We start from the raw sequence: 22,532 nt of genomic DNA, 5'->3' as shown, positions 1-22,532 counted from the left end.
AGTTTACAGGGCAGTTGTGTTAGCTACACATCAAACCCATGTGTGGTTTAGACTTATATAAACAGATTAAAGACTAAATAAATCCCTAAAATATCACTTGGGTTCAATTGTAGGCAATGCTTTCTTGATTGTACATGCCCCTTTTCACGCTCCAAGTTTAACAGAGGTTTCTCTCTCCTCAGTTCTGAAGGGGCTCCCCAGTCACTCTCTCCCCAATAGGAAAGTGGCAAGTGACTTGGACCCTGAGAGCCCTGGAACCACAGGAACTCGTCCATCATTGCAGACAGGGGGAAAAAGCTGAGGAGCATCTGGCAGAGAGTGCATTGAGCTGGGGCTCACCACACTCTTAAGTGGCTGCTTCTTGGCTTCTACCTGCTGTCTGCATTTGGAGACATGGTCGAAGGTTCCCAAGGTCCCATGGCCTTTGGGGCTGTCCAAGTCCTTCACTGGCCTATGCCAGTCTTCTTAGAGAAGCTCCCCTGACTTAGGCACTGTTGAGCCACAACTGTTCATATTTAGCATCAAGCTAATAAGTGTGATGGCTAATATCTATGATCCCTCTTTCACCTTGTGACATCAATGTCATTGCCTGGTATAGGGTAAATATGGCTGTGTAAAGCAATAAATTCACTTCTGTGTTTGCATGAAATACACATTTGAAGTAATGTCATTCTTTTCTGTCTCTTCCCTTTTTCTTCTTCCTCTACTCTATCTCTCCATCTCCAGGTCCCTCACCAGATGAGCGCTCTGACCTTCTACCGCTACGAGCAGCCAGTGGTGGACTACTGCCAGGCCCACCAGCCTCTACGCCTCAACATGAGCTACGAGGGCCCACCGCAAGGTCTGGAAGTTCTGGACGATCTGGCGCCCCGTGAGAGGAGCACCATCCAAACCGTGGCACTTCCAGCTGTACCTCCCTCTAGCTCGGGAACCCTACGACCCTGCTCCCCTCCGACAATCCGGGCTCCGGGAGAGGGGCCCAGCATCCCTTATCCCAGCACAGAACGCTCCATTAGCTACCCAACCACCGAGCGGCCCACTAGCACGCTGACGTTCGGGCGCTAATGCTAGTGCTCATGCTAACGTTAAAGCTAATATGCCAGGTGGAAGGGTGAGAGGCAGATCTTGGGTCCCACTGTACTTAACCCAGAGATGGGGCTGAAACTCTGTGAATGTGAGGAGGGGTCTTTTAACATCTTCAACATGCTGATTTTCGGACGCTAACGCTAATGCTAGTGCGCCGACTGCAAGGCTGTTCTTAATGGGAGCTACAAATTTTGCAGTTACTCATTCCTGGGATGAAGATTCCTCTTCATCTTCTTCTTCATCTTCTACTTCTGAGAGATTTTCTAGATTTGTCTAGAGAGCGGGATGAAACAACGGAGGGAAGGAGTCTGGAAAACAACTGAGAAAAATGGGCTGAAGGATTCCAAGGCTTGGATACACGAGCGGAGAGATGGGATTTCATTACATTTATGTTTTTTTCTATTCTCCTTTTTCGGTATCTGTTTTCATTTTATTAAGTTCCTTCATCTCGGCGCTCTTTCTAAGTCCCGTTCAAAGGAAAATTGAAAGCCGATGCAAAATGCACGGTACGTTTATACATCGCTTTGGTTTCCCGTTCTGCCTCGTCCTCGTCCTCGCAGCAGCCCGACAGGACGCCTCCTCTGAGGAGCTGATAATGGCGATTCGCTCATGCTGCGAGAAGAATGAAAAGGAATGTGCAATAAACAAGTTTTTTTTCTCTCTCTCTCATTCTGTGGTGGGAGATGGAGAAAGAAAAGGTGGGGGAGGAAAAGAGGGCAGGAAGATGAACTGAAAAAGGAGGGGGGAGTTGGAGGGGTGAGGGTGGCACATGGGAGAGAAAAGAATGAAACAAATTAATGTTTACCAGAGCTCCGAGACCTCTCGCTGTTATTCTCATTTAAGTTAGCAGCCAGTGGTCATAAATGGCGTCATTATTTGATTTAATAGATGTCTGTCTGGACATGAGCCTTTCAGATTGGCGAGATCTCCGGAGTGGCTCTGCTCTCTCCACACCGGGAAAGAAAGTTTTAATTAAAAGCCTGGAAGTCCTGATCTCCAGTGGGTGTGCACATGTACCAAAGATCAAGTGTTCTTTCAGATGTACCGCACAGATTCCCTCCTGTGGGTGCGAATGGAACCTCCAGACCTTGAGCTAATTCACGAATCTGCCCAACGTATTAATCCCAATCTGTCACTGAGGTGAAGATGCACTTACAGCGCACCCGTGTGGAATCTTTAGGCTGCTAAACACGAGCGAGTGAGTGAGCTAAAGAGTTGAGGTTCATGAGATACCAGATGTTCTTTATTTTTTTTTTTTTCTCTAAATGGTACTAGGCAGTTGTGCATGTTGATGTGTTTGATGTAGGGATTCTTCTAAAACCCGAGCCACTTTCAATGCCCCCCGCTCAATTATATTCTGAATTATATACTTGCTGTAAGAAGGCAGAAATCTTTAATGAGGATGAAAAAGGAATAATAATAAAAAAAGAGTTTATCCTGAAAGGTGATAAACCAGGCAATAGCGTCTTTGTCTTTTCCTTTAAGAAAGCATTTAGAGTTTGTCCCACATCAGATTCTGAGTTTTGCATTAGCTGGAACAGCAACTGAAAGCTGCAGAGATAGGTGTATATTCAGCTTATTCTCCCCCTTGAGGCTCTCTGGTTCTGATTTGAAGTTACCTTGCGAATCCCAGCGATAGTAAAGATATAAGGCTCCGAGTTCCCCGAGCAGATCCGGGTTTCAGAGTGCTGAACAACTCCCACTGTCCCGTGTTATTTTAGTTGTTAGATTCGAGGCATGGTTCCTTTGGATTAAGCGCAGTGTCCGCTGGGAGGGCTAACAACTTGCCACATGTGTGTGTTGTAAAAACAGTTTCTGTGAGACTACTGCCTGTGCGGGGAATCAAACCCCAGTCTACTGCATGCTGAGGGCGGTGGTGTTATCCAGTACGCTCTACAACCAAAAGGCATCAACTGGAAACGGGATAAATGCGGCGGCACTAAATTTTGAAGGACGCCCAGTCTGAATCCGGAGTGCTGGGTTCTAACACAGAGCAGGTACACGCTAGCCACCAGAAGCCATGATCCTGTCTCTGGGAAGTGCTCCATCTCTGACAGCGCAGTGTGGACCCGCTTTCACTTCCGTGTTCCCTTATTTTTACATTTATTTTTATTATTTTTATTTTCTAACAGCTTGCACACAGACCTCCTGGAATCCTTAAGGAATATCGGAATTATTGCCTGTATACATGGATACTTTTTGTTTGCTTTTTGTTTAGCGTTTCTTTCTGTCACCCTGCGTGCCTGTGTGTTTGAACTCAACACAATGAATGTGAATTCACAAACCTGGATATTCTGGATTTTATTTTTTAATATTATTGTTATTATTATTATTCTTATTATTATTATTATTATTATTATTGTTAATAATATTATAAATATATTTCAGACACTCCCAAATCCCTTAGGATCTGAATCTGCATCATGGAATGATTTTGGATAAACAGCGGATTTCGGATTTTACTCCCGAACTGGGAAGAGGAACTACAAAAGAGGCGTCGCGACGGAAAACTGGTGTCACGATGTTTGCAGACGCTAATTAATGAACACAGAGTCAACAGGACGTGTTTATCTTGTAAATAGAAAGAAAAAAGTATCATGTCGTTTGCTTCTTCTGGTACACACACACACACAAAGCAGATCATACACACACACTTACACACACACACACACACGTACATACACACACTCTCTCTCTTGGATGTCTACAGTGTTGGAGCAAATGGAGCAACTGTTGTTGCTCCGAGGAGAGACATCTTCAGTAATATATTCACGTTTTTGAAGATTGATATTTTTCTATATCTGCTCCCCATCACCTCTGCATCTCATCATGGCCCCCTCGCTTTTCAAAGCCCCCTCAAAATGTTTGGAGTTTGTGTAAAGAATTTGCAGAATTTCTTCTCGTTTTCTAGCGTCGCTTCCATGTTGGTGTCCATGCCCTGGTTTTCTTTCTGCGGTGGTCTTTTCCTGCGACTGCTCCAAACAACAGGAACATCATCGTTTTGTTGGTTATTCGCAACCCACCTCCCCTTCCCTCCCCAGCCAATGCCCCGCTCTCCCCACCCCTGCTGTGTTTTTACAGTTTTTCAAGTCCTGGCAATATACAAAACAAAACAACAAAAAAATATATGACCTATTTGTACAGTAAGTGTGGCTTGTGTTGTGTTCCAGAGCTTCGTGTAGGATATCTGATAATGTTGATGTTAATGGCTGTGAAATAGCCACAATGTTCACACAGAACCATACGTACAAACACCAGCCGTAGACTTCTCAGTAATCCCACCGCAAACCGGCCTCTGTGCTGCTTACAAAACCTGAATGTCATCACGGCTATGGAGGGGAGGTTAAGAAGAGTAACATTAGCAAGTGGCAGTTTATGTTGTTTCTGGAACAGTGTGAACTGTCACTGTTCTGTTCTGCTACCCTGAGGAACTCTGAGACTAAGGAAGGATTCGTCTGGAGGGACAGGGAGGGTTTGCCTTTACTGAGGGAACATCTTGCACCCTGAGGAAACTGAACTCCAAAGAGGAACTCGCCAGAAGTTGAAGGAACTTGGTTTGCTCAGTCAGCCAAGCATCAGTCATCAGCAGTTGATGGCGGTTTCTTAGTATTGTGTGTCAGTTTCTTCGGTACAAGGTACTCCATCACTTCAGGACAAGGCCTCCCAGGGGTGGTTAGAGAACTGGGCTTGTAACCGGGAGGTTGCCGGTTTGATCCCCAGAGCCGGCAGGTCATGATTGAAGTGCCCTTGACTGTGCCTGAAATAAGCCTAACCCCTGGGTGCCGTGGCTAGGGCTGCCCACTGCTCCTGGCATGTGTGCTCACTGCCCCCTAGTGTTCACTAGTGTGTAAATGTGTTTTTCACTGCATGAATTGAGTTAAATGTGGAGGACCAGTCCCTCTGTGTGAAAGCACAGTGGCCAATAACGTGATTCTAATTCTAATTCTAATCTTCTCCAGGCTGGAGTTTCCCCTTCACTAAAGAAGACCCGCTTGAGTCTCAGAGTTCCTCAGGGTTCAGGGCTTTGGATCTGGGGCAGTACAAGGATAACAGTGAGCCCACAGTGAGCCCACAGTTCCCCATGTTCCTCTTTTCTATCAACTCCAACATAAATGTTTTACTTATCCATCAAGTCCAGGTCTTCAGGAAGTATCTCAAAGGTTCACCTTGGTATAGAAGTCCTCAGGGCCATTTCTGAACATCCGGGGGTTCCCAAGCACAGTCCCAGAGTAGAACCACATTTGCTTCCCTACAGAACCATGTTTGAACCAGAAACTGGGATGTACACATCATGGAAATCCCTCTTCCCATTGAAGTGTTCCTCCAAGAAATGTAACATCACACACAGGTCCTTAAACATCTAGCATGTAGTAGTTGGTGGCGTGGACCCTGTCCAGGGTCGGTAGACAGGCTTGTGTCTAATGATTCTGGGTAGGCTCTGGACTTACCATGGCCCTGATCAGGATGAAAGTGGTTACAGGAAATGAAGAAATAAATGAATCAAAGATTCTACACAATTGTCTACGTTCTGAGGGGATCACCCTTTTAAAGCCATACATTTAATAGTAAGACTTTATTTAGATATACTCTAATACAAATTCACATACCTCTATTTCAAGAGTGTGTACAATGCTTAACGTACATTCACCAACTTTGAATAAATGTAAGAATTTGCTTATTACACAGGTAATGTCTCAGAAGGATGAGTATATGTGCAGTTAGAGAAAATCAATTCCAGAAAGAATGCCATTTCTTAGTTGTCTTTCTTTAATTTTTGAGCTCTGAGATCTTTTTAACCTTTGGTCCATAGCTGTGATGAAATAAAAACATTTTCATTTCAGTAATGATTGTAAACGCACTTTGCTTTCCTTTTTTTTACTGAACACTTGACCACAGGTCCCATGATTAAGTGCATTATACCTGTTAGTGCAGTCTACTGTGATTATTTTCAGAGTCTAAACTGTGGGGACTGGTTACTGCCCACTGTTTGTGGACGGTCCTTTTGCAGCAGGGTTCTAATAATGTTGGAAACAATCCTGAAACATTCTCCATTGGCCTGCTGTCCTGCTGGAGCCAGAGTGAGAACATACTGCAGGTTTTAGTCATTATTCTTGTTTGGATTATGTTGAGAATGCATCTTGACTGCCATGAGAACCTAATACTGCTTCACTAGATCGAGAAAAACCATTACAGTCTGCCATCCATATCTACAGGTTCCACATTTGTGGACTCAACCGATAGCAGATAGGAAACTTTAAACAAAATAATTCCAGAAATTTCCAAAGGGAAGGTTTGCAGCGAGCTAAGTGTTGTGCTGAATCTATACGAAAGAAATTATTGTTACTTAAAGAGTGTTTACAGCATGTCCACTGTATTCAAGATTATCAGAGATCTACAGAATGTAAATATTAAAATATTGTGACATTTCAAAGAAAGGTTTAGAGGATTTACCTATTTTGATTCCATGGAGGGGTCCTGTATACAATCCCTGGCCCACACCAAGGGAAAACTGCACACAGTTTTATCTGGGCCATTTCTAATAGTCCATTCATCAACTTTCCTCTTTCCACTTCTATTGGCTTTATCAAAAAATAATTATCAAAATAAAATCTGTTTCAATAAAGGACAAAGATCTGAGGTTTTCTTACAGCTGCGAGTGGGCTCTCTTTGGTAAAGTATAGCGCTAATATTCCATAGGCACAGGTTTCGCATTCCCTCCATCACTCTGAGCCGAACCAATCAGGCGTGAAGAGTGTGACAGGCCTCATCACATCAGCTGTCTCTCTCCTCTCTCCCCTGACTACATTACCCAGCTACCCCCGCAGCGTCCAGCCCGGGAATACCCTCTGTTCAGCTGATCTATGCTTTGATCATCTCATTAGCGTTGGACGTTTAGAAAAAAAGGTCCAGCCCTTGGGTCTGAACTGATCTAAACGTGATGTGATGTGCAATTTATATATATATATATATATATATATATATATATATATACAAACAAAAAGAGAGAGAGAGAGAGAGAATGTATTTATTTTTGTATTTATTTTGTCAAGAACAATGTGGACCCTGGTGCGCTGGTGGGTCCCAGAGCAGAAGAAATGTCAGCACAATCCAAACACAAACAGTCTAAAAGAATATAACTCAGTAGAGTCCCAACTGGATACAGATGCTAATGATGCTAACAGTGAATGAAAGCAAATAGCTACTGATTAGCATTTATAAAATGACATGCTAACAGATGGCTACTGGATTACATTCACTGTGAACAAAATATTAAGACAACATTTGGGATTTTGTAGCTTTGGCTCAGGAAGCACACTGGGGGCCGGAATGTGGTGCTGCTGCTGAGGCATTAAACCCATGTAATGCTGTGTTTAACTAATTGTGTAGGATGTACGTTTTCCTCACTTCGAGCCTAAAAGGCAGAAAGATGTGATCAAACATCAGCCCACTAAAAATATCAACAGTAATGAGTAATTAAGTCTAATTTATTGGCATTAGGCATAAAAATATATATATATAATATAAAAACATAAAATATATAAAAAATGTAATTATAATCTTTTCAAAAATATTAATGTTATTTTTATAGTTACAGTTTACATCTATAACACAATAATGTCTAACAATACCAACAAGAACCTAATGTTATTGCTGTTGTTGTTTTTAAAGTTGAAGATGTTATTTTACATTATGCAATTGATATTTACACCTTTTTTTACACTTTTTTTTTGCACCTATAAAATTGTCACTGCATTGTTTCATTGCCCAAACTCTGCTTTTAAAGGGAATGAGAGGAGTCTATGTGATTGGACATGGCCTAATCACATCTGATGATCAAGAATTCAGTGTAAGCTAAAGTCTTTTTTGATTGCAAACTCTGCCCCAGATTACTGTGCTGCCACCTGTCATGAAACTATCACACAGCATTCCTGCCATGTCCACACAGTTGTGGCATGGCTTTATCCACTTATGCTTCACATGCACTGCTATCCACAAATACCTAGACCTAGATTTTAAAATAAAGTAGTCAAAATGCAGCTAGCAAAAATGTAATGTATGAAATATAACACATGCTAGTTCTAGGCTGAGATTAGAGCTAACCGTCCTGTGATATCAAATAAAATGGCCATGTTTCGGGCTCGGTTAAAATTCTACCCGATCAAAGACACCTTGAAGTCTATGATTCATAAATATCACCCGAAGCAGTCTTTCTTCAGTGAGTGAAACACATCTCAGAGAAGTTCAGTTCAGGCGATTTAATGTTTGACAGCAAAGTATATTCCTCTTTTTGGCCTCAAAAAAACTCTGTGGTTATTTTAGCGGTGTGCTTCGTGTCATTGTCCTGCTGCAGGGGGAAGAGTCTTTCAGGGTGAAGGGAACTCTGAGTGATCCACTTCCACTAATCAGAACGTCATGCCTCACAGATGTAACCCATCGCTGTGGATTAGGGATGGCTGCCTTTTCCTCTGCAATTTTATCCCAATCCCTCAGTTTTACAAACCTCCACCTCTTTTTAATAAACCAGGGTTCAACCCAGACTTCTCCAGGCTCAGGATGAATGTTCTCTGTGAACTGAAACTTAGCCTGGCTTTTATTTTCTGAAACTTTGCCAGTGATTCCTATCTGCACAAAGTAAACATCACTGCTGACGTCACATAAAACATGGCTGACGTAGCAACAGCAGCTAACACAGATTAGCATTTGTAGACATAGGGCAGATAAGCTAGCATTGGGCTAAACGACACAAGCGTAGCTAAATAACTTCTAAATTCCCTTCTTGAGCAATCATACCATGCGATATATGTGTAAATATAAATAAATGAAAACAGTACAAATATAATTGGCATTTGTAAAATACTGTCATTTTTACTATTTATATTAGTGGATGTTCTTGTGGATGACACTTCTTGGAGTAGACTTCTCATTAAAAATATACTAACTGTGTGAGATCTTAAGAGTCCTTTAAGAGTCCTTTAGAAAAGCCGCTAAAACTGAGTTAGCCTACAATTGTAGCATGATTGTGGGGGTCAGTGTAAAAGAAAAGGCCTGTGATTGATGCATTGTTCATCCTGTGCAGATGTAAATAACCCAGAGTTAAAGCTGACATTCTGCAGGTTAACCTTTCCTGGCAGTTCAAGTTTAATGCAGTTGCAGAGCGTACAACAACAACAACAACACAAACAGTGTCACTGTCCAATTACAGACAACCAGACGTCGGTGCATGGAAGTAGGAGATTTGCACTTCAGTCTAATTAATGCAAGCGCATTAAGCTCATTGGAAATTAGCCACTGTGTAACCTGGCTTGTAAGGCGTGTTCGTTTGAAGCCTCAGACGGCGAGGATTTCACATTCCCACTGTGTTTGTGCTGCTGCTATCTGCAGCACGTGGAGTTGGTGAATATTTACGATGAAAATCCGAGGCTCGTGCACACGCTGAAAAAAATTCACTTATGAAAGCGGGAGGGAGGCGATGCTGGCAGGCGATTTACCCCCCCCCCCCACACCATCCTTTGCTTTGTTTGTTTTATTGGGGGAGGGGGAGGTTTATGCTTTTTCCCCAGCGTTTCAGCTCCAGTCCCCACTGAGAACATGTTTTTCGCTCACGGGGGAGAATTAAAGGGCTGCAGAAGACTTTCATATATGTGTGTGTGTGTGTGTGTGTGTGTCTTGTGCGTGTGGGTGCATGTGTGTTGATGCTCTGAGGAGGGGCTAAATGCAAATCTCCAGAGGGGCTGGAGGCATGAAAAAATAGAGAATAAGGATGAGGGCCAAATGTGTTCTCCAACAGAAGGCCTCCAACTACAGAGCGAACCATCAACATGCACACACACACACACCCAATACACACACATATTCCCACATTTCTCCACACACCTGCTCATCTATAGAGAGAGAGAGAGTGAGAGACACACACAGGAACTGTGCACCTTCTTATCTGCAGGCTTGCACATGGCACTGCATCGTGGGGCTGTCACTGCAGCCAGTTCAGCTTCAGCCTGAGGGAAGAACAGCTGGAGGTTCAGGTTCTCTCCATCTTTGACAAGAACAGCCCCACATCCACGCTCAGAACTTCTGGCCTGATTGGAGAGAGAGTGAGGCGCTAGCCGTTCTCCATCCAGAAATGTGTCCGTTCTTAGAAACGATTAAAAAAAAACTTCAAAAAAGTATCACAGCGATGTTTGATTTTAGAGTTTAAAAATAACCCCCATGAGATACTGATTGATCCTGATGTCATCAATCAATATGCCCCACAAAACCTATACTTTTATTACAGAAGAGGCATTGCAACATTATTAGACAATACTGAGGGAGTATGTACCTGCAGTCAAGGTTCATTCAAAGGAGTGTTTGCAACTAGAAATGAACTACGTTTGGAATGAAGGTGTACTCTAAAGAGAATATCTTAGCTACTGTATGTGATGATGACATCTGTGAGGAGTGAGGACGGGACATCAACATGGATATTTCCCCCCATAAAAATTCATGTGGACTTATATCATGGAACCTTTTTTACACCAGCTGAACTCCAGGACCTCTGGTCTTCAGAATAACTGTTAATTTGAAGGTATTTATATGATTTCTCTGATAATAAGGCACTGGGGTTGTTTACCTATATCTATAGTCAGAATCTATTCTCTGTGAATCCAAATGTTAAAAATAGTGCCAATTACCGAACTTGGAAAAACGATCCGTGGTTGATGTGGTTTGGGGAACGATCTCTCGCTCTTTATTAAATGTAAAATACTGTTTACAGTGGACATGGCTAAATATAGGTTATCCATTCATTCATTCATTCATTGTCTGTAACCCTTATCCAATTCAGGGTCGTGGTGGGTCCAGAGCCTACCTGGAATCATTGGGCGCAAGGCGGGGACACACCCTGGAGGGGGCGCCAGTCCTTCACAGGGCAACACTCACACATTCACTCACACATTCACACCTACGGACACTTTTTGAGTCGCCAATCCACCTACCAACGTGTGTTTTTGGACTGTGGGAGGAAACCGGAGCACCCGGAGGTAACCCACACAGACACAGGGAGAACACACCAACTCATGGGTTACATGGGTCACAGTCTCCCTCCCAAATATCCATACACTGCCTCTGCTTCACTGCTACATTTACCAGCATTCTACCAAGCTTCTGCAAATTCTCCAATGACTCGTTTGTCAGTGGAGCATGAATAGGTCAGATTTCACTGGACCGAATGATACTTTCATTAGATAACTTCATGACTGAGTTTGGATTGCGACCTTGTTATAGTTATAACTTCCGTGGGCCAGGCTTTTAAACCGAGCCAGTACGAGCGGACCGTGCTCTAGGAGATGAGGGTAATAACAATCACGGTATCTCAACAGGCTCTTTATTCCAAATTCCTCCAAAACAAGTGTGTTTTTACAGTAAATGACCACACGTTGACCCTGGACCAGAACACAACACAGCCACGGTCACACCGCTTAATGATGCGACGTTGTAAATGTGCTGAATAACGCACTTCATTCGCACTGTGGGTAATGGCTGTCTGTATCTGTCTAGTTTGCTGTATATAGCCAGGAGGTAAGAGTCAAATCAAGCCATCTACAACTTTTCAAGCTATCTCCATTAAAGTGTTTTCTTTTCTCCCTCCTCCTCCGCTTTACCTCACTGCTGTCTGAATACTGATGGAGGACAGAGCTGGTGTTTGATCATGTTGCAAAGTGTCACCCTTTCTGCACACACACACACTCACAAAGGAAGAAAAATGCCTCAGGACGTCATGGAAATGATCTGAGGAGCAGCTCTCATGGCCTTAAACCACATCAAAAACCAACACTTCCCTTGTAATAAAATCTGTAAACAAAAACCAGAGCACTGGCGAATCAGCAGGAAGCATGAGATTACAAAGCTCTATTTAATTGTTCATGCAAATCTGGCATCTCTGGATCTTAATAAGAACCCCCCCCCCACACACACACACACACACACACACCCACTTACTCAATCACGGTAAGGTAGGGGCAACACTGAATGAAAAAGCAATACTTTTCCCCTGTTTCTCCAAACAACTCCAAGTGAGGGTTCAATCCAGTCCTCTGGACACCTCCACGTTTTGTTTTTCTCTAAGGGGCAGGTAATCAACTCCCAAAAGTGCTGTTGTCATGGGGGAACACTGGTCTGATTGTAGCCCCCCCAACCACACAGAACTCTGAAACTCAGAAACTTGAAATTGAGGAGCTGCTGGTGAAGGGAAACTACAGCCTGCAGGAACAGGGTGGCCTTGCCCTTAAGCGAGGGAATGCCTCACACCCTGTGGAACCTGAATGAACAATCCTTTGAGACAACTGCACACACCCAAGAGATTTGATGTCAACTGAGTTTGCTCACGGGCGAGTTGATGGTTGTCCCTCAGGGTTGTACATTCAATGTCTGCAGGGAGCAATGCAACCCCTTGCTTAAGGGCAAGGCCTCCTTGGTCTCTTTTTTTTAGTGTTTCTCCTGTTTCTGAGTTTCAGAATATCCAGTCCAGGGGGCTGCGTCTCTGGTAGTGTAAATAGACCAGTTGTATGTCCATGATAAACTGACTACCTATCTACAATATGCTTTGGAGCTGGAACAGACTAAAAATATGGACCGGCCAAAGGTCCCCAAGGACTGGAGCGAGAAGCCTCCAGTCCATCCTCCCACTCACATGAATCTAAGTGGAAATCTCCTTTACTCGGCTGTTGCCTGGTCCGAGGTGGAGGGGATGTTGTGGTTAGTTTTTTTCTGCAGGATGTAAATATGCACTCCATCGTTTCAGACCCTTCTGTTCATTTGTTGTTGTTTTCCATTTGTCTTTTTTCTTTGTCCGTTCGCAGATTGAGACACTTTTCTTTGTGAAAGACCTGCTCCAAATGCAAAACTACGGCTCTACTTTGAGTATATTATTGTCAGAAAAAAAAACATGTTTTGTAAAAATTTTGATGATGAAATCAGAAATAAAGTAATTTAAAGATCTAATGTATGAAATGCAGCGTCCGAGCCTTTGGTTTCTTTGAAACATCAAATAAACATGTAGCTGTGTTTTATTCATGTCCTTGTTCTGATAAAGAACACACATTAGATCAGACCAACCCACCCTCCTGTTACATCTGTTAAACCTCTGCAGCAGTGTATTCTCCCCATTTTCCACAAGACAACACAGTTCTGTGTCCTAATGAAACACCTGTGACCTGCTTTGTTCAAAACACCACAAGGCACAATCCCACAGTACTGTTCTCCCCCTGTCTAAACGGCCTGGTTTGGAACGACCACCTTCATCTCCTGTTTCTTTAAATGATAATGAGCTGCTCACTGTTCACTCCGACCCTGAGCGCACAGCAGTGAGGAGCGAGGAACAGAAGCTCTGTTTTTTAGCCATTTTTGCTCGGTTCTCTTTCTTTTCTTTTCCTCTTATTCTCCACATTCATTGTGTCTCTTTAGCTCAGTTTAACCTTGTCTTTGCACTCTCACATAAATGCAGGTCCACCTCTGTGATTGGACAGACTCAAACGAGGGGGCGGGGCAATTCTAACGTCTCTGAAACTTGACCTCAGAAGCAGAGCAAAATCCTAATAGCTAATTTTATCCAAAGTTTTCAGATCTAGACATCCCACAGAAAAATGACTGGAAGGTCTTGTTTCACTGTGTCCTTACTTTACTACACTGTTCATACCCTATCTTTATGTAATTACACAACAATTATGTTCCATTCAAGTCAATATTTTTTGTTTGTTCTTTACAATTTCAAACGTGGTGTGGATTACTATTTGAGAAACCTTAGACTTTTCCACAGATCATCTCCTCTTGCTCCAGTCAGTCATTAGAAAGTAATTTCCCTCATTCTTCTGTCATCATTGATGATACCTGACCGATCAGCTCAACCTTTTCAAGTTGCCCAAGATTAACTTCTCCACAGCCCAATGCTGGATGGCTTCAGACCCCTCTGTCTAACCCCTGCAACTGGAAACGGGAATCTTAAGCTCAGTGGGGCTTCTCCAGATTATCCCAATTTGCTTCATGCTTTTTGCAGAGATTAAACCAGCTGTGTGTGGATAATTACACAACAGTGTCTTCTTTAAGCAGCTGAATTTATTGTTTAAAATGTGTGTCTGTGAAAATTAGGACATGTCATGTATAGAAAAAGTGAAAGTAATTGAAAGCGAGAGCTCTTAAATTGAAGCTGTGTTGTCACCCGCATTGACAAGACTCAAAGTCCACTTCGCTTTACACCGTTCAACACTCACCTGCTCAGATAATTTCACTGCTGACCTTTACAATAAGAGTGAGCCGATGGTGCTGGCAGCTTTCCCTCTCTCTCTCTCTCTCTCTCTCTCTCTCTCTCTCTCTCTCAGGACAGAAGGATGGGAGCTGTTTTCGGCTCTGAGATGATATAGCTTAGAAAATCTCAGAGATGATTACGGCGTAATAGCGGAACATTTGCTACGATTGCTCGGTTTAGAGGACCCACACTGGTGAGGAAAACTCAGGGAAGGGATAAGTGCTATCATTTCTCCTTTAAGTGTAACACTAAAGAAGCTTATGACCAACAAGGTACTGCTTGGATCTGTGCCCTCACCAGCATGCGTTTCCATAAACTGGAGCTACAACTACACAACCTTTATGTACACTAGTTAAATGCACTTCCCTGACGCCTGCACTATTAAATCATTAAGATGTAAACAGAGTCACTGAGAGTGGGCTTGAGTTGGTTTAGTATGAAACGCTCCGTTCTTGGAAAACAAAGCCTAAATTATTCACAGTGGAGGTGAATGGAAACTGAAAAGTGGCTAATAGTAAACAGAGAGTTTTCTAAAATTGACTCAGAGAGATTTTTACAAAAACACAGCACCCCAAGGTTTGGGAAGTGATTCCTCAGAAACATGAGGCCTACCCAAGGCTTCTTTTCAAACTTAGGGTAATGCCATGTTACTAAACAGATTTACACGGTGAAGGGGAACACAATCTGCCCAGATCTGTCACATCAGCCAAAAAGTATTTAAGCTGACTAGCCTAAGAAAAGGTTTTAGAGCAGTGTTAATAAAGTACAGTGATAGACAAGTGAACAATCAGCAGCTGTAATTAACCTCCATCAGGTAGCATTTTTAGCTTAAAATTACAGCTTCAAAATCATTGTGATGATTGTAACAGGGAGAACAGTGTCTCTGTAGTTACTATTCCAGGCTCAGCGTGTCACGCCCTGGCCCTGTCTTGTCTGTTGTGCTCACATAGCATATGGATCTTTTTTCTTGTTCCTGTCTCCGCCCTAGTCCAGCCTTTGTTCCTCCTCCTCGTCAGTGTCTCCTTTGTAATCCTGCCCTCTCGTTTTCTGTCCCAGGTGTCCCACCTTCAGTTCGTTTCCACTGTCATTGTTTTGTACCAGTCTGTTTGTCTCTGCTGTTCCTTGCTCCACGTTTGCTATCTAGAGTCAGTCTTGTCTGTTACTCTTTCCCTTCAAGTCAGTCTTTGTTTCTCTCCGGTCTCATGTTTGTTTGTGTCTTTACTCTGTTTAGCCTTGTGTCCAAGTTTAGTCCATTTAGCTTTCTCTGTCTGTTTGGTTCCCTCTGTTTAGATTTGTTTGTTTAGCTTTCTGTGTTCAAGTTTATTCTGCTTAGCCTCTTTGTCTAGGTCTCAGTTTAGCTCCCCCTGTCTAGGTCTCTGTTAAGCTCTCCATGTATTGTCCTTCTGTCAAAGTCTTTCTTTTTTGTTTTTTGTTTCCGTACCCTGTCTTGTTATCCAAGTCTGTCTGTATCTGATTTAGTTATCTTTTGTATAAATAAGTCGGTTTTAGCAAGTGTGTCTGCCCCCGTCAGTCCACTCAGTCCTGACACAGCGCTGCAGAAACTGCTCTAACTTTTGGAGGAGTGTAGGATCTAAGAGCACTAAATGATTAGCTTTTTAGATGATTTATTTTATTATTTTATAATTTACTAAGAGCTTATTTAGGCAATTTTAACTAACATTTCTTTGCCTTTTAACTATTTTCACCCATCCAGAAAAATGACACTTTGAATTTACTTATTTATTTATCTTTTAAAAATGTGTTATTATATTTTGTATTTTATTTTTCAACAAAAGTTTGCACAACATTATATTATTCACATACATAGATAAAGTTTAAATAAGTAATTACGTACTTTTTCAGTGTGTCCTTTTAAATTACACATAATCAATTATACCGCGACCCTGAAATGGAGAAGCGGAAAAGAAAATGATGATGATGATGATGATGATGATGATGATGATAATCAATCATTAATTATTTTAAGAACATTGAGGCTATTTTACATCTTATTTATTGTCCTAATATACATTAATTATATGATTTAATTAATTATTATCTTATACATTTGTTCTAATCAATGTTGTGTAATTTAGCACCTATTCCTAATTTGTCTAATGTGGCATAGGCTGTTCCACACATGTTCCACACAACAGAAAACGTAGGCCCAGCTTGGAAATCGCTGTATGTTAAAACCCAGTCTCATCTGTCAGTTTGTGGGTGTGAAGGTGAGACGCTCTGATCCATACAGATGCCTCCATGAGGAGTGAATAGGAATCCACATCTTAATGCCGTGTGTGAACAGGGTCATTGTTCCACTGCAGTTACAGAAGAACTGACTGAGACACTTCAAAGTAAATCAAATTTGTATTTGCCAGATTACTTCTGTTAATATGGTATTTAAAGAACAGTATTTTATTTCCCTCTTTAACAACAGAAACACAACCTGTGTTTATTGCACAAAAAACAGTGGTCTGATGAAATTCTCTGAGTCCTACAGGAACGGCTGAACCTTCCGGACACTCACACCTCCACTTTTTTATTATTCAAAAATGGCACGGTAGAACACCTTGGTATTTTAAGAAGAAGAAGCCAAAGCCCAGAGTAATGACTCCACTGTGCTGGGTCTAACCTTTTGGGTGCTGTTGTTTTAGAGAGCTCTGTGCTGGGCTGCAGACACTGCAGGCTGGCAGCTCTGCTGATAGGTCACAGCCTCATAGTTATTCTGAGGACTTCCTCCCTGCCCTTTCTAGCGCCGTGGTGGCCGAGCTCCTTTACAAACACAGGCCTGGAGAGGGGGGCTTCTGACATACAGAGGGACTGAGAAAGACATCAGCTGCTCTGCAGGTCTTGGTCCTGATGCCAAAAGATGTAACTCTCCAACACCTTGGCATGACAATTAACTCATCCCCAGCAGCTTTCTGCAAGTGCTCAAGGTCATGTAGCCACGTCAGGGCGCTTTAGGGGCACAAGCGTATATTATCAGGTGTTGTTCTGCATTACCACGTCAACATTCATGTATGCTCAGTTTCCTCAGCAGATCCAAAGGGTGCTTTGTTTAGAAATGCTCTCACAGGAACAATAAATATGCTTTGATGCAACTTCCCAAACTCCCCACGCTGAGACCCCCCGGTGGGAAATCCACAGCTCTTTACACCAGTTGAAGGTTCTTCCCTCTCATGCATCTCATTTACAAAGCTTCTCTGAGGAAGTATCTGTGTAACTGTGGGGCTCTTTTATAGGGCTTTATTTCTAAGAGTCTACAAAAAACAGCGTAGTTCTGCTACACTGTATGCATACCTGATACTTACACTTAGTCATGTTGTTTATGACTACAGACTTGGATCAAAGTGACTTTGTATATATTTGAGTAAAGACTATTGCCAAGATTCATACAATGTACATTAAAAAATAACTGGCTTTTGTAAAATGTATACTATTTACATTTGTGGATATTCATGTGAATCTCTGGCAACCCAGTGTGAACCGTAAACATAACTCTAAGGGCCAAATGTTTAGAAACAATAGCATTTTGTGCGGGTTTAAAACGACTAACACCTAGTCCTAAATCTAGTCCTAACCCTAAACCTAGCCCTAATCATAACCCTGTCCCTTAACCCCAACACCAAGTTCCAAAAGATTAAAAATTACAATGTTTTGCTTGAGTTAAATGTTGTTGCTGAACACCTAATCCTTAACCTACACTTAACTCTAACCCTAAACCTAACCCTAACCCTAACCCCAACCCTAATTTTGACATTAAACTTTACCCCAAAAGACTAGTGTTTTAGTATGTTTTGTTTGTGTAATGCTATCACTAACTGAAAAGGGTTCTTCTTCTGTGGCTCTTCTTCAGGTTCATAACAGTGTTTGAGCACATTTAGTGAAACAGTGCCACCAGTGGATGGGAGCTCATTGATGCTAAAATTATTCATTCATTCATTCATTCATTATCTGTAACCGCTTATCCAGTACAGGGTCGTGGTGGGTCCAGAGCCTACCTGGAATCATTTGGCGCAAGGTGGGATTACACCCTGGAGGGGGCGCTAAAATTATTAAAAATATCAATTCATTCATAATCTGTAACCTCTTTAACTGGGAGCAAGGTGGGAACACAATCCACTAAACAACGTATCGCCAATCCACTATACAACATGTGTTTTTGGACCATGGGAGGAAACTAGAGCAACCACCGAACTCCTCACAAACAGTGACCTGGAGCAGGGCTCGACCCCACAACCCCAGGACTCTGAAGCTGTGTGACAGTGACACTACCTGCTGCACCACCCTTATTACAAATGTGAGGAAGCAAAACAAATATATATTACATATATTTGGAGTGTCCAGAGGAACCCCTCATGGACATGAGAGGAACAAACCCAACTCCCCACAGACACAGAGAGTGACTCGAGGTAAGGACACAACCCAGGACCCCGGGACCCTAGAGCAGTGTGTTCATGACACTACCTTTTGCGCCAACATGCCATCCATGCTGCAAAATTTAAAAAGCATGCCACTCTGAATCTACATCAGTGATGTGAAGTGTTACACCCCTCAACCCCCCCTCCTTTCCACACACCCTCAGTCCCTCTCCAGCTCTCACTGTCTGAGCAGTGTTTACTTTGTTTCTCATTCCCTCATTTGGGGACGTGTGCTGTATGGTCCCAGCTACGATGGATGAGTCTGTGCTGAACAGGTGCAGACTGTTCTTTTCATTGCTCCCTAAGCAATACAGGACATCTATTTATTGCATCGTATTAGGGATGATCAGTGATCTAGAGATGATTTATAAGGGGACATGGGTATATGGAAATATTTCACTATTTTGAAGCACACGAGCCTCTGTGAATGTTGGTATCCACAGGGTTCCCTGAAGCAATCCCCCGCTTGAAATTTCAACCACATTTCCTTCTATGCTAGTATAACATCTCTGGATCTTTCTCTCGCAATAAAGAGATGACTATTTTCTCATTTTCTAAGACTCCAGGTCAAGAACTTTCCAAGTTTTATGACAAACTCACACTACTCCGTATGTTACTACCACAAAAAGGAACACGGCCTGCACCTGTGAAACGGCAATTAGAAGAAAAAGGAAGTGAGGAAGCCTCTCTAATGAGTCCAGACTTTAAAGGTTGGGCAGCGTGAGCAGTAGGTAACTGTTTCCATGAAGTCTGTATGTACAGGGTGTGTTCAAAGAGTAAGAATAAAGAGTTTGGGCCGGGTTTTTCCAGAAGGATTTCACAGCGTGTAATCCGCATAAACGCCTCTTCTTTCAGAAATGACCAGAGCTTTGTAAAACTTCAGCAGAAGAACAAGAAAACATTGTGAATTACACACAAATCCAGCTGGCGTCCCACTGGTTGCGGCATGGCTGGGGGCAGTCAGTCCAGTTACTGCCAGCAGAAGAGTGGCAGCTGCGAAGGAGGTAAAACCATCTTCCTACACACACTTTACAGCTCAGAGTTAGACATGAAGGCTGCAGGTAGCAGCAGATAAACAAAGCACTGTGTCTGTAACTCTGGTGTTTTGAAATTTCTTTTAGATAAATAAAATAATAATAATAATAACAATAAAAAATACTAGAGCAGCCATGGATGAGAGATAGGTCTTTGATGGGAGTGGTGAGGGAACAGTAGGCTATTTTCATAATAATGTGCATTATTTCTGATTTTCAGGCATATATATTTTTTTAGCAGCACATCACTCACTCACACATATCCCCTACTCATCCACTCACACACTCACAAATGTATTCGGACACTCACTCTTAGGCTTTGCACCACAAGGTGCCCTATGTCTAAAATACACCCCCATTCACAAACATTCATATATCCCATATTCACCCACTCACTCACTCACATACTCACTCATTCACACACAGTTTGAAATTGTGCCACAAGGGGCATCATTTATCCCAAACTCACTCATATTTAGGGACTGCTCCACCAGGGGAGCTATGGTGCTTCATTCATTCATTCATTCATTATCTGTAACCCTTAGGCGCCAGTCCTTCACAGGGCAACACACACACATTCACTCACACATTCACACCTACGGACACTTTTAAGTCACCAATCCACCTACCAACGTGTGTTTTTGGACTGTGGGAGGAAACCCACACAGACACAGGGAGAACACACCTCACAGACAGTCACCCGGAGGAAACCCACGCAGACACAGAGAGAACACACCACACTCCTCACAGACAGTCACCTGGAGGAAACCCACACAGACACAGGGAGAACACTCCTCACAGACAGTCACCCGGAGGAAACCCACACAGACACAGGGAGAACACACCACACTCCTCACAGACAGTCACCCGGAGGAAACCCACACAGACACAGGGAGAACACACCACACTCCTCACAGACAGTCACCCGGAGGAAACCCACGCAGACACAGGGAGAACACACCACACTCCTCACAGACAGTCACCCGGAGGAAACCCACACAGACACAGGGAGAACACACCACACTCCTCACAGACAGTCACCTGGAGGAAACCCACACAGACAAAGGGAGAACACACCACACTCCTCACAGACAGACACCCACAGGAAACCCACACAGACACAGGGAGAACACACCACACTCCTCACAGACAGACACCCACAGGAAACCCACACAGACACAGGGAGAACACACCACACTCCTCACAGACAGTCACCCGGAGCAGGAATCGAACCCACAACCTCCAGGTCCCTGGAGCTGTGTGACTGCGACTACCTGCTGATCCACCATGCCGCCCCATGGTGCTTCATATTAATGACAATTTATGTGATTTGTATTGTACCTCAATGGTTCTTAATAAAAAAAATAAATTAAAAAAAAAAGATAAATTTGAAAAAAATTTACCCTTTCATGACCTCTCTTTATGTCTTTGAGTGGATATCAATAATCGTGTACTTGGTGCAGACAGGGTTTATATTGTTTTTTTGTTACTTTCCACTCACTTTTACACCATGTTACCCTCTACTGACAAAACCTGCTTTCATTTCACACTCTTAATGACCCCATGTTACTGCAGCTGCTACACGAAGATCCAAGCAGAAACACACCGGCCCAGTGTTGAGGGGCAGCAAATGAGAGTTAGCTCATCACTTATTCTGGGGCAGTGTCAGTCAAAGAAATAAGAAGAGGCATAAATAAATAATCCAGGAGCTGTCGAGGGTACACACTGTGCTAATTCCGAATTAGGATCTCCTCCTCGTCCTCTTCCTTCTCCTCCTCCAAACTGGAGGAAAAGGCTCTGCTCTACAGCAGCCCCCTCCACCTCCCATCACCCTGACAAGACTTTCATGTCAAATATTAATCTATTAATAATTGAACCTTTTATCAAGGGGCACTTCTTATTACGCCCTGCTCTTTGATTCTCCAGATCAGAAGAAGCAAAATGACACTTAATAAATTAATAGGCTGTTATTTCATTATTAAATCTTCTAGTGCTACAGAGGAAATGTCAAGGCCTTGTTCGGGAATGGCAGAGAGCACATTTGAACGAGATGGCAACATTATTGCTTTAAACTTAACAAAACCAATGTATAATGTGAGGTCATAAACAATGTTCATTCATTCATTGTCTGTAACCCTTATCCAGTTCAGGGTCACGGTGGGTCCAGAGCCTATACCTGGAATCAATGGATGCAAGGCGTGAATACACCCTGGAGAGGGCGCCAGTCCTTCACAGGGCAACACAGACACACACACATTCACTTACACACTCACACCTATGGACAAAAAAAACGTGTGATTTTGGACTGTGGGAGGAAACCAGAGCACCCGGAGGAAACCCATGCGGACACTGGGAGAACACCATAAACAATGTTGCAGTGGGTATTGCCTTTTAATAGGGAAGATCTAAAATTGTGGGGAATCACAGCTCTAAGCGCCACATCTTTTAAGCCGGAATGGTGTGTTTGAAGGAAAAGAATGGCTGTTGTTTATACATGCTTGAAGTGCAAAATGTAAAGTGTAAGTGAAGCACAGTCAGTAATGCAGTTGGGCATCTCCTGAGTTTGGACACCTTAAGTGATCCGAAACAGCAAATATAAGTCAACATTAACCACCTACGGAGCAGGAATAGAGCAATATCCTCATTTCAGTTCATGCTTTTCATGTTTGGAGTTCTGTCCGATGTCCAAAACAACTGCAGATGCCTCTGCCA

The 22,532-nt window shown here is 42.9% G+C and overlaps 1 protein-coding gene across 1 annotated transcript in view; it reads left to right on the top strand.

Annotated features, from left to right (window-relative positions):
* LOC136674710 (leucine-rich repeat transmembrane neuronal protein 4) overlaps nucleotides 1–1,696 on the top strand; it is a 161,140-nt gene extending 159,444 nt beyond the window's left edge. Inside the window, exon 3 of the mRNA XM_066650866.1 lies at nucleotides 727–1,696. Within this exon, the coding sequence (XP_066506963.1) occupies nucleotides 727–1,065 (339 nt within the window). The 3' untranslated portion in view covers nucleotides 1,066–1,696. The remainder of the gene's footprint in view (nucleotides 1–726) is intronic.
* The last annotated feature ends 20,836 nt before the right edge of the window (nucleotides 1,697–22,532 follow it).

The sequence above is a fragment of the Hoplias malabaricus genome, chromosome 18, assembly GCF_029633855.1.
Source record: "Hoplias malabaricus isolate fHopMal1 chromosome 18, fHopMal1.hap1, whole genome shotgun sequence".
NCBI classification, from domain to species: domain Eukaryota; kingdom Metazoa; phylum Chordata; class Actinopteri; order Characiformes; family Erythrinidae; genus Hoplias; species Hoplias malabaricus.
This window is presented reverse-complemented; position numbering and strand designations above follow the sequence as displayed.